The sequence below is a fragment of the Perca fluviatilis genome, chromosome 16 (genome assembly GCF_010015445.1).
Source record: "Perca fluviatilis chromosome 16, GENO_Pfluv_1.0, whole genome shotgun sequence".
NCBI classification, from domain to species: domain Eukaryota; kingdom Metazoa; phylum Chordata; class Actinopteri; order Perciformes; family Percidae; genus Perca; species Perca fluviatilis.
The window spans coordinates 24154191-24166711 of NC_053127.1; the positions used below are offsets into that span (position 1 = coordinate 24154191).

Consider the following 12521-nt stretch of genomic DNA (forward strand, 5'->3'; position numbering starts at 1 on the left):
AATATATCATAGTAGATTATTTCTGGCTTGAGCTGAAGAAACATCAATAGTGAAACAAATATAGGGAACCTACACTCACTTAAAGAATTATTAGGAACACCTACAAGATTTCTCGTTAATGCAATTATCTAATCAACCAATCACATGGCAGCTGCTTCAATGCATTTAGGGTTGTCGTCCAGGTCTAGACAATCTCCTGAAATCCAAACTGAATGTCAGAATGGGAAAGAAAGGTGATCTAAGCAACTTTGAGCGTGGCATGGTTGTTGGTGCCAGACGGGCTGGTCTGAGTATTTCACAATCTGCTCAGTTACTGGGATTTTCACGCCAAACATTTCTAGGGATTACAAAGAATGGTCTGAAAAAGTAAAACCATCCAGTATGCAACAGTCCTCTGGGCGAAAAACCATGTACCCATCCTCTGATGGCTACTTCCAGCAGGATAATGCACCATGTCACAAAGCTTGAATCATTTCAAATTGGTTTCTTGAACATGACAATGAGTTCACTGTACTAAAATGGCCCCCATAGTCACCAGATCTCAACCCAATAGAACATCTTTGGGAGGTGGTGGAATGGGAGCTTTGTGCCCTGAATGTGCATCTGACAAATCTCCATCAACTACAAGATGCTAGCCTATCAATATGGGCCAACATTTCTAAAGAATGCTATAGCACCTTGCTGAATCAATGACACAAAGAATTAAGGCAGTTCTGAAGCCGAAAGGGGGTCAAACACGGTATTAGGATGTTCCTAATAATCCTTTATGTGAGTGTACAGTATATTGTGCACAAAAAAAGTATACAAAATATTAGGAAAGCCATTGGCACTATAACCTCACACAATCCATATCTCACTTTTCTGAAGGCTTAAAAACAATGTTTTATCTCTCATCGCTTCACGGCCACCTCCCATTTATCCGATTTATCCGGAGTTTGATATGTTGTAAGAAATTAAAAACCCTTTAAGTTGGTATGTGATCACTATTATATGTTTAAATAGTTTCATTCTAAATTTTATGAAACATGTAAATGCTAAAAACACAATTTCAAGGTTAACTGATTTAACAAGTTGTTACTGATCAGTAAAACATGAATTAATAATGTATTGACCATACAGTGAATAAAGGCAATACTCTATAGGCTACATAACTTATAAACCATTTACACCAGTTTATTATGGGTTTGTCTGTCTTTTGGTGAAGCAAGTGAATGAAGTCCCCTTGTATGTTGCCACAGGGCTTATTCAACCTTCTGGACAGCAGCTGTCCGGTGAGCTAGAGGTCAGAAGAAATTGAATGAGAGCTACAGTGGGCCCTGTAAACATTACAGCAAGATACCAATTTAAAAAAAGTGTCTGACATATCAAACCTAACAAGTTAGACTTTCTACTTTCGCACCTACATAGCCTACTGCTACCCATAACTGGGATTTCATTTTGTTCACAAAGATAATCATGCCAGTTGGCTTGATATTGTAAGGTTGCAAGCAAATCCTGGAATTAATGTAGAACTGTACATGTGCACACTGAAGTGATGTCTCCAAATAGTTTGTCATGAACAAAAACAGGTGGCATTCTTTCAACACCAACAAGGTGTTGGCTTATATTGTCGAGGGTGTGTCGAAACGTAAAAGCATTGCTGTCTAATATTATACAAGTGTTATATAGAATTGTTAAGTATTACACAGGCATTATTACCGTAGTAGTAGATTGTACAGCGATAGGGCAAATAAAGTCAATTACAAGCTTCTAGTGGAAGAAAAAAACTAATGAATAGGCCTACGAAGCATATATTAAATTGGTGAATTGGAGCATTGACAGGACATATAAAGACAACATATGTGTGGTAGGTATTTCATGTTCAATTGTGATTCAATAAGAAACCCGATACTTACAAATTCAAAAATGTAATTGCAATATCAGTATGGGCCGATTAAAGGTTGCGTATGAGGCGGTGGCGTGGGTACGCCCTCTCGTGGGCATACAAAGACACATCACCAGCCTCCTTCTTTTGGTTTTAGCCTTAATCCTTCTGTAACACTATACACAGTCAGATGTATAGTGTTATAAAAGCACTGGTTTACGGGTTGAACCTGTGTATATTCGTGTGTGCGTTGCTCTGCCACAGAGCTACACATTTTTTGTCATGTTTGTCATAGTGTTTTTGTCTTCACCAGTAGAGGGCAGAATAACAATATGGCTGACATGCCAACACTGTCAACTCCATGGTCAACTCTGTGTATGAAGAAGAAGAAGAAGAAGAAGAAGAAGAAGAAGAAGAAGAAGAAGAGAAGCCCGGCTGCCAAGGGAGGCTGGTAGTCAGTGGTCTAGACATGTCAGAGAACTGACAGCAATGCTAACTTGGTCGCAGTAGTTAGGGAGTTATTAAAAAAAGTGCCTGGAAGCTTAAAGGAGGGATTTTAACGCACGAAACCTCGCCAGGCGGCATGTGTAGAGGGTTGGCAGACTGGTAAAACGTTACGGATCCCGGACCTTTGATATCTGACAAACGCTGGTTAGCTAGCATTAGCTGGCTAGCTGGGGAGCTCCTGAAAAGTAACGCCAGGGCTTGTTTCATATTTCATACCGTCATGTCTGCGGCCGGAGACTTCGGAAACCCTTTAAGAAAATTTAAATTGGTCTTTCTCGGGGAACAGAGTGGTAAGTCTGATGCTAACGTTAAAAGTTGTTTGTATGTCGCATCTAAATGATGATCTGCAAGAGATGTAAGTTAGCCAACAACACCAGAGTTTGATTGCTGTGGTAGGGTGATTAACCAGTTAGCTAACGTTAGCTAACATTAGCTGCGTAACGTTAAACTTGGCACAGTGGTAGCATTGCGACATCGTAACTTGTTACTGAATGCTTGTCTACGTTGCAATTTATTTTCTCCCTGATAGGGTGTAGTCGTGTCTGTGGAAATGGAATTGTTCGCTGGTTAGCTAACTTCCGTGGCGAGCTGTGATAGCATACATTAGATTAACATAACTGAGCCAGTGGCAGCAAGTAGAGAGTTACACGTGTCAATTAATGTCATACAATTCAGTGTTTTCACTATCCGTTATATTCAGCGGGTCGCCAACTGTCTTAAGCACCACAATGACTGGCCTTGTGTTAACATACACAAATATTGTCCGAATGAGTTCCATGCAGTGAGGTGCACAGATTTTAAATTTGTGATAGAGAGAATTGGTATCATATGTAGGGCTGGGCAATATATCGATATTATATCAATATCGTGATATGAGACTAGATATCGTCTTAGATTTTGGATATCGTAATATCGTGATATGACATAAGTGTTGTCTTTTACTGGTTTTGAAGGCTGCATTACAGTAAAGTGATGTACTTTTCTGAACTTACCAGACTGTTCCAGCTGTTCTATTATTTTCCCTTTCCCCACTTAGACATTATGTCCACATCACTGATGATTATTTATCTGAAATCTAAGTGTTAAGATGTTTTGTTAAAGCACCAATTGTCAACCCTAGAATATTTCCGCAATATCGATATCAAGGTATTTGGTCAAGAATATCGTGATATCTGATTTTCTCCCTAACGCCCAGCCCTAATCATATGTGTATTTAGTATCAGCAGATACCTTTTAGATGAGATATCAGCATCGGTATCGGGAGAGATAAAGTGGAATTGGTGCATCCCAATTCTACATTAAGCCCCAAATTCAGCTTACACTGTTTGCTTTGTGTTGGCATGCTAAACGCACAGCTGTGGAAACAGTGGAAACCCGTGGAAGTATGGCATTGGACAAAATAACGAACCCCACACATTTACCTTTTTTAAAAAAAACAGACATATGATTGTTCAGTATGGATCTACACTGAACAACTCTCCTGCCCCCTCTTCTCATCTAGTACAAGCACACACTCTGTTCAGTTTGGTTGGAAAGGGGGAACGTGAGTAGACAGGGTGTAGGAATGCTACCGGGCAGGTTTGATAATTGGGATGCATGCATCCCCTCTCCGCAGAAGTGCCCCCAGGGTAGAGACACTCATCTGTAATCAGTGTCATCATTTTTGTGGACTTTGAATAAGAATAAACACAGCAGCAGATGCAGTATGTCACCTGTAGTCAACTTAGCCTGTTACTGTAGCCTCTACTTATGAAATAATGGAAGGAAAAAAACAACTAGTAGTAGTATTATTATTATTATTATTATTATATAGAACATACTTTCAATGTTAACTAAGGCTGGGACAGTATGCTTTTGTCCTGATGATTCTTTTACGATACATGGGTAACATCGATTTGTATTGCGATTTTCATTTATTATGATTCTAAAAGTATTGCAAATCGATAATATTGCAATTTTCCTTTCCTTCTTTAAAAAGTTGAATAATACACTTCTAGAGACAATATATCATGAGACATATCTAAAAAGTAATTGTTTTCTAAAAAAAGAATGCACATCACATGTCAGTCAGACCTTTATTTAATTTGTAACATGTATTTTCTGCATTTTCTGCTTTCCGTCTGTTTTGGTGGGAACGGATATGATGTAGCCATTAGTTGTACCATGATTAAAAAAAATTAAATATTGATTCTAGGAAAAATAATCAATCCCAATGTGACGTCTTCACATTGCTTTATTTATCTGACGAACATTCCAAAACCCCAAAATATGACCTTTTATAAAGATATAAAACACAGGAAAGCAGCATTCTCCCATTTGAAAGGATGGAACCATTGGCTGTTGGTATTTTTGTTTTTATAAACAACTTAAACAATCATACAAATTATGAGATTTGGGATTCTAAAAATCATCAGAAAAAAAAATCACCATACATATGACCCATATGACACCTAATGTTAACCACTTTATTTAGCCAATTAATGGAGAAACTGCATATCATGTGGATCCATCACTTCTGGTCTGACAATACCCAATCTGGTTTAATAAGGTCAGTATCAGCACTGATACTGATCCAGCTGATGTGATTGTGTGTATCCCTAGTGTCAAAACAGGATAAGGTAGTGTAGAAAATGTCTCCTCTGCCAGTGATTATTTTTCTAAAGGTATTGTGTCCAGTAATATGACTCTCTACTCCCATCAACATAAGACAGACTTTGAGTTAGTCAGACCATGTATGATCAGCTGTGGTTTCTTGTGAACAGCAGTGTTGGCTTTGGCCATGTCACCATCACTGGTTGCACAGTGTAACTGATATGATGTAACTCGAGCTCAGCAAAACAGTCCAAAGGCTGGGGATCCCTGCTGTGCGGATGCTCTAAGCAACCGTATGAGTGTCTCTCTGTAGTGTAATAATGTGCTTAAAGTGATGTTTTACAGCAAGGTTGGACGAAATGTTATGAACCTTTTTACAGATGCCTTGTTTAAAGAATGTGTAAGAGTGAGCATAGATATTGAGCACCAGAAATTCTCAAAAGTTGATCAGTCCAGGGCTGGGCACAGCAAGGCAAAACATTTAAATAGGGAAATAAGGGCGCCTGGATCCCAACCCTACTTGTCTTTCAACATTCCTCAACCCTCCAATTTCCCCTACTGTACAAATGACTGTACGCCACTCCACCCTTTTAATGGACAGAATATTCAAGGGGTAGCGAGAGTTGCATGACATGCTGCTTTCAGAATCGTAGAAGATAAGAATCACGATTCTTACATGAATGTATTTTTTTTCAACACCCCTAGTACACAACTTTGATGTTGCTTATTTTTATATCTGTATCTTGAATTAGATATACAATAGATAATATAGTAGATAATAATCCATCCTTTTATGTTATTTGCTAACATTTCCTGTCGTCAGCAAAGTTGTTCACAGAGACTGTGACTTACACAGGAGTGTACGCGATGTTGTCCGTGTGCACCTTATCCCTCCTTTGTCAATCAAAACTTCCGACAGTGGTCTTGCAGAAAACATTGCTGCTAGCATGTGAAACATACATTTTAATTTTATGTATTCAAAGCTTGCTGGTTTTATAGAAAAGAGAACATTTTATTTTTTAAATGTTACCGTTCATGAAGAGAGAGGGCCACACTGGCGAATTTGGATTTGAATACATTTACACACATTTTATTATGACAAGACAAAGGGTCCTCAGATTAGTCAATTATAATCGGTCAGAGGTTGCATTTAGGCTGCAATAGTGTTTATTTTCGTTTATTTTTAACTGATTAACACACAAAACTGAAATAAAAAGTATGACCATTGCACTTACAGTACTTTTATTGTTTGTTTTTTAGTGGGAAAGACTTCTCTGATCACCAGGTTCATGTATGACAGCTTCGACAACACTTACCAAGTGAGACACCTCCCCCCCGATTAAATCACCATCAAACGTTAATTGATTGAAGAAGGTTATGCATATTTAACTACTTGTCACCCATTTTCAGGCCACAATAGGAATAGATTTCCTGTCGAAAACCATGTACCTTGAAGATCGAACAGTAAGTTGTTTTTTTTTTGTTACTACTTGATTGTTGGTGGTTTTTGTCTTTGTCCAGATTGGGAAACTCTTTTATTGACTGTTTTGGTGCAGGTAATATCAAGGGGCACTCAGATGCTGACATCATTTTGTGGTGTTGTATTTTTTTTTTTTCCCGTTCTCTCTAACAAGCGCACACAGCATTTGTACTGCCCTCCAAGTGTGAGCTGGAGACTGTACCCCATGGACCGTTCTCCCTTTCTGTTTGTTTCTCCCCTCAACACAAGTTTTCTTCCTCTTCTTCCTACCCCTCCATCTATTCTCTTTATTCCTGTTTTGAAATTAAACACCTCAGTTGATCAAGAGTGGAGGGTTGATGACAAGTGAAGGGTGATTATTTATTTATCCCGCTCCTCCCCCTCCCCCCCCTCCCCCTCCACTCCCCTGGTGGTCATTCACTACCTGCATGCACTCGCTCTCTCTAAACTCTCTCTTTTCCCATTCGTCGGACTTTATTCAGTTATTTTTTCAATTTGCTTTTTGTCGCCATAACTTACCTCGTTTTTTTTTTCTTGTTTTATTTTCATCCCTTTTGTTTTCTATTTTCTTTTCCTCTTCTGTTGTTTCTCTTCCCATCCCCTTCCCCTTCCCGCCCCACAGATCAGGTTGCAGTTGTGGGACACGGCAGGGCAAGAGCGGTTTCGTAGCCTCATCCCAAGTTACATCAGAGACTCTGCTGCTGCTGTCGTAGTGTACGACATCACAAGTAGGTGGAAAACCTGCGCACGTTGATGTTTTACAAACATGCCACATTTGCCTCGCCATCTGTTATGTGTACTGTGTTCTTTACCGTTGGGAAACAATCTGTTCAAAACCACTTAAATGCTAACTTCAATGTTGCTCAATGATGCTAGCACACATTTCCTTTTTTTTTTTTTTTTTTTTTTTTTGATTAAAAATCCCTAAAATAAAAAATCAGACTTGGTCAAGATGCGTACGACTTGGAATTCTACTTCCTTACTGTCACAAACTTTCCGGTCTTCACAGCTGAGGCTTTTCACCCCCTGACTACTGATGCTCTGCTTCATGTTTCTCCCGCCTCTCTCTTTCAGACGTCAACTCCTTCCAGCAAACCACAAAATGGATTGATGATGTGAGAACGGAGAGAGGAAGTGATGTCATTATCATGTTGGTGGGAAACAAGACAGACCTTGCAGACAAAAGGTAATCTGTTCTTCCTTCCTCCTGCCTCTGTGTATGTGGGCCTTCTCCATTTAGAGCATACTAATGAAGTCATTGATTGTCGCTGCTGGCCTGTCAATACTCTGAGTTCCTCAGTCCTTTCTGTAGCAAAGCAAGTTATCTCTGCCCTTTTTTTTTTTTTTTTAATCAACGCTCACATTGGATTTTTCATACTATATGCACTCTCTCTCTTTCTTTCAACCCACATTGTTTTTGTAGATATTGATTATTTAGTCTTTAACAGATGAATCTCACGATTACATTGGTGGTTGTCAGCTGTGATGATTGATAGTATTTGATCTGAAAGTGTCTACTGTGTGATCCTGATTATCCACCTGTTTAATTAAGTTGTGCAATGTCTTTAGCTGTGCATCTCTTAACCCCCTTATCTACCGCAGGCAAGTATCTATTGAGGAGGGTGAGCGGAAAGCCAAAGAACTAAATGTAATGTTTATTGAGACTAGTGCGAAAGCGGGCTACAACGTAAAGCAGGTAAGAGTGTGTGTGAGTCGTGCTCTGTAGTCCTGCTGCGGATGCTGCTGCCTGGGCTCCACCTCCAAAGGTTGCCTGCCAAAATCACAGGTCAGAGGTTTGGGGAGTTGGATTTTAATCAATGATTTTAAAGAGTAATCCTAGATTAATTTAGACTTTCTCAAACAGGCATTTTTTAAAACTTAGCAGCTGAATCATTGTTCATTTTCTGTCCAAATGTAAGGCCTTCTGTCCCTGTTGTGGAGCTCCTCTAACAAACTGAACCGGTTCTACTGGACAACTTTTGGTCTCGAGCACAGGGGGCAGTAGCGTCAGGAAGGGGCACGGCTTGTTAATCCACTTCAACATGATCAGTCTGTATTTTTTTTCCCCTTGTCTTTCTGTTGATGTCTGTGGTGATACGTGCGTGTCCCCGTGGGTGTATGTGTGTTGTTGCGCGGTGACTCGTGGCTCATCACAGACAGATAACCACAGAGGAGGGAGAACAGAGAGCGAAAGAGATGAATGTTCTGTTTATTGAAACGAGTGCAAAGACAGGCTACAATGTCAAACAGGTAGAGCGTGTGCACCTTTTTGTGTGTGTTCATAGTGCTCATGCTCTCTTCTGATTTGCTTCTATTTCACACACGCATGCGTGCATAAAGGTGTGCTTTAAACATTGGCTTCCTCTGATTGAAAGTGAGCTGTGTGGATTTGTTTTTTTTTTTTCAAGCCCTCTCCCACCTGCTAGAAGTTATGATTCTCTATTGACCAACCTTTGATCATACAGCCCTAGAGGTGGGTCAGGGTTTGCAAACCAATACTCCCCACTACAGTGATTAGCACATTGGCAGTACTTTTGTTGCATGTGGATGAAGTCTAGTTCTATGTGATGCTTTTTAGTGGGGGGTGGGTATGTTGAGCATCATCATACATTCAACACTTTTTTTTATTTTATTTTTTTTATTAATTTGAATCCATCAATCACTTGAAATCCTCAAAGCTCTACCAATGGAAGGTCTCAGTAAGGCACAGATACACCCTCTTTTCAAGTCAGTGCAGAAATATGGCCTTGCAGTAGCTCAAACGAATGCTGCTGAATTCAAATCAAATTTGGAAAAAGCTCTGGTCTTCCTTTGTGCGAGCTTCAAGCGAACCTCATGCTAAATCATGTAATGGGAATATACACCACACGCTATCTTGATTTCATCTTGTGCTTTTGTCATGCTTTGAGTATATTTCCTTGTCTGACAGAATACACCTGGTTCTCTTTCCCTCCAGCTTTTCCGTCGCGTGGCAGCCGCCCTCCCTGGCATGGATAACACGCAGGACAAGAGTAGAGAGGACAGTATCCTTTGTGCACATGTCAGCGTCTGTGTCTGACATGAGGAAATGGATACTCCCTGTCAGAGGGAAAATCTACTGCAACAGTGTGACAGCCAGCTGCTGATGTTTAACCCATGTGCCCCTTAGATTTATTTTACCAGTGGTAGAACCTATTGTGCTCCAGCTCACTGACAAATACTCACCACCTCTAGGTGTAGTCCGCTTGGATTCACACCAGTTCGATTGAGATTGCAGATAAGAGTTAATTCTACCTTATGACCTCAGTTTTGACATGTTAATAAGTATGACCTAAGAACTTGTAAATGGTTTATATTCACAAGGAAATTCAAGATTTTCTTCGGTACTTTTAACAGTTTAAGGTTTATCATTTTTACACCATTTACAAATATCTGTGTGGAGTTAAATGTCACATGAAAGGAACATAAAAACATGATCTTTCTCCATAGAATGCCATTGCAATGCAGTGTGTGGAATAGGTCATAATTATGAGCTCACACAATGGCCGTTTTGTGCGTATTGAAATTGCATTCAAATTAGTTTTTAGCTCTGCACCCTGCTATGCCCTGCAGTAGAAAACAAATTACAAAAACAATTTTCTACATGCACACAAAACTTGAATATGTTATCCCCAATAACCTACGCTTGGAAAGCAGTTTTACATTTTAGAGTAGAATTCTGTCTGTTCTGTGAAGTTCTTTAACACCTAAACCCTTCAGTGATTGACATTAAGCTGGAGAAGCCACCAGAGCTACCTGTCAGTGACGGAGGCTGTTCCTGCTAATGCCGGCTTATGTCATTACTAAATATTTCTCTTACTGGCTTTTTCTCAAACCCACTCGGTTTTTCTGTATCTGTACCCTCCACTGCACTGCGCCTCTGTTCCCAGCCTGAAAAAGAACACTACAGCCGTTATCCTTTTGCCATTGTGGAAAGCTGCTCTCTCATCAGGGAGCTCTGAAAGTCATAAATCACTTAAATTGAATATTTCTATTGCAACACATACGTTGAAACAGCTGTTGTCTGTCATTTCAAACAGACAATCCTATTGCTGTGGGTCTCTAAAGAGGTCTCTGAACCAAACGGAAATAATGAAAATGTGTATTTTAAAACATTAAATCAAAGTATGTGTTTAAGAGTGAGAATATTCTTTTAAAAAGTACAATATTGCTTTAAGCCTAATAAGCATAATGTGGATGTTGTGTGCATTTGTCCGTTAACATAACGTGTGCTGTTGCAATTGATTGGCAATGATTCATACATGATTTGTGCTTAAAAAACAACAACCGTTCAAACGGTCTGGAATGATTGTGGAGAAGGTTGCAAAGTTGTGTTGAAGTAAATCATTTGGACCCTCTCTCTGTTGACACGTATACTGTACACCCAGGATGTAGCTGAAGCTGGACGTGGCAGGAATGAGCTTCTTTTAAACGGAGTGTGTGCTTTGTGCTTTGTGCTGCCTGTACCAGCAGAGTCCCAGTTCTCCTGACATGTACCAGCAGGATCTGACAAGTCAATACACGGTCACACACCACTGCATGGTCTTAGACCAGCACAAACACATGACCCCTACTACAAGAGCAACACTAGTACTACGTCATCCACGTTACCGTCCTTCCTCTCTTCCCACGTTTGTCCCTTTGAGATTTGTTGTTTTTACCTTGGCTTCCATTTTCTATTACCTTTTTATTTGAATAGATCTTTAATTATTTTTTCTAAGGACTACAGCTATGATAGATTAAAACTATTTCTATGAAGATAGTGTTTGAGAAGGATTTTCTCATATATTAAGCATCATAATCATAAAACCCACTGTAAACATTAGATATGGAGATGTATGCCTTTGGGAGTTTATTGTAGAGTGCTTCCTTGGCTTTGGGTTTATTTAGTTAAGTTTGGTATGTTTTATGAACACTTTAAAGACTAGTGATTATTCTACATGTGTGTTTAATCCACAATGAGTTGTAATATTTATTTCTATTGGATTTGTGTTTTGTTTTTTTATCGCTGTTAATATCTTTACTTTTGGTATAAGAGTCCTCAATCGCTAATAAAATATGCATCCATCTGGACCACCTTTAACAGAATCAGTAGAGAGCCTCTGCTGTTCCCTCTGTCACCTCTAAATGGCAATTTGATCATACTGATAAAACAGTGCAATTGTTGTGTGAACTTATGGAGGAGAGTCCGATTTGAATAGCATAGTAGTCCTTAACGTTTGTCTGGAATTGTGTTAAATGAAAGAATAAAGATACACTTGTCACCGCTGCTGGAACTTATCAATGTCTTCTTGACAGCTTTAAGATTTGGCTTCAATTATTTTCACGTTATTTTTTAATATCTGAATTATAAATCAATCAAAGATGCAATACTATTTCTACTGTGTGGCTCTCAGCAGTGGCATCAAAGTGTAAACAATAGGAACAGAACAGCACTAGCAGTGTCTGAACTTCTAAGAGCAAGGCCTGAAAAATGTTGATCAGTCATGTGGACTGAACAATATGCTCGACCTGGACTATTTCACCGCAGAAATTTTGACTTGAAAAGCACAGGTTGAGCCAATGGCTGTAATATGGCTCCAAAGTTTGCCATGCCACTGAGTCAGCATTCACAATAGCAGGGCCTTAAACTGCCACACCTAGCCATTACGCATTAAATGCCTGGTGTTACACAAGTACAATAATCATGAGCAATTATAGCCTTCTGTGTGCGCGTGTTTGAGGCCAGATTGCAAAGCATGCAACTCTCCCAAGGCCCCTAAAGCTCAGGTTCACTGTGTGTCAACTAGTTTCAAATAATTAAATTATTTGCGAATTTTAGGCAAGATTAAGATACAATATGAACTAAACTGGGCCTTGAATCATATATAATCGTGTGGCCCTGTCTTTTGCAGGGGCCCTGTGTCAAAATGGTAGTTCTAAAGGCCATGATTATTTTAGTTTGTTTTCAGTTCAGCTGCATCTAAAATTATGTTTAATCAAATTACCTTAAACGTGACCTGTCAGTTTAATTTGGTGTTCCTACATGGCAGGAGGTGTATGTGGGGCTCAAAACAGGTT

General features: G+C 39.4%; 1 protein-coding gene across 2 annotated transcripts; it reads left to right on the forward strand.

The window, feature by feature from the left end:
* The first annotated feature begins 2259 nt into the window (after positions 1-2259).
* Positions 2260-11737, forward strand: LOC120575597 (ras-related protein Rab-6A). 2 transcript variants are annotated; one of them, XM_039826396.1, is made up of 8 exons: positions 2260-2661; positions 6224-6282; positions 6374-6427; positions 7066-7171; positions 7518-7629; positions 8600-8693; positions 9400-9466; positions 10182-11737. In XM_039826396.1, the coding sequence occupies exons 1-8, from the start codon at positions 2592-2594 to the stop codon at positions 10244-10246; spliced, it is 627 nt and encodes a 208-aa protein (XP_039682330.1). In that variant the 5' UTR covers positions 2260-2591; the 3' UTR covers positions 10247-11737. The 2 variants fall into 2 exon arrangements, with proteins under 2 accessions (XP_039682330.1, XP_039682329.1); XM_039826395.1 differs by lacking the exon at positions 8600-8693 and adding an exon at positions 8046-8139 and having other exon boundaries at positions 2261-2661.
* Positions 11738-12521: the final 784 nt, after the last annotated feature.

Excerpts from the sequence above, each read along its gene's own strand:
- LOC120575597 (XM_039826396.1), top strand. The coding sequence starts at position 2,592 with ATGTCTGCGGCCGGAGACTTCGGAAACCCTTTAAGAAAATTTAAATTG. Across the intron at positions 2,662-6,223 it reads CTTTCTCGGGGAACAGAGTG|TGGGAAAGACTTCTCTGATC; the intron begins GTAAGTCTGATG and ends TTTGTTTTTTAG. Across the intron at positions 6,428-7,065 it reads TGTACCTTGAAGATCGAACA|ATCAGGTTGCAGTTGTGGGA; the intron begins GTAAGTTGTTTT and ends CCCGCCCCACAG.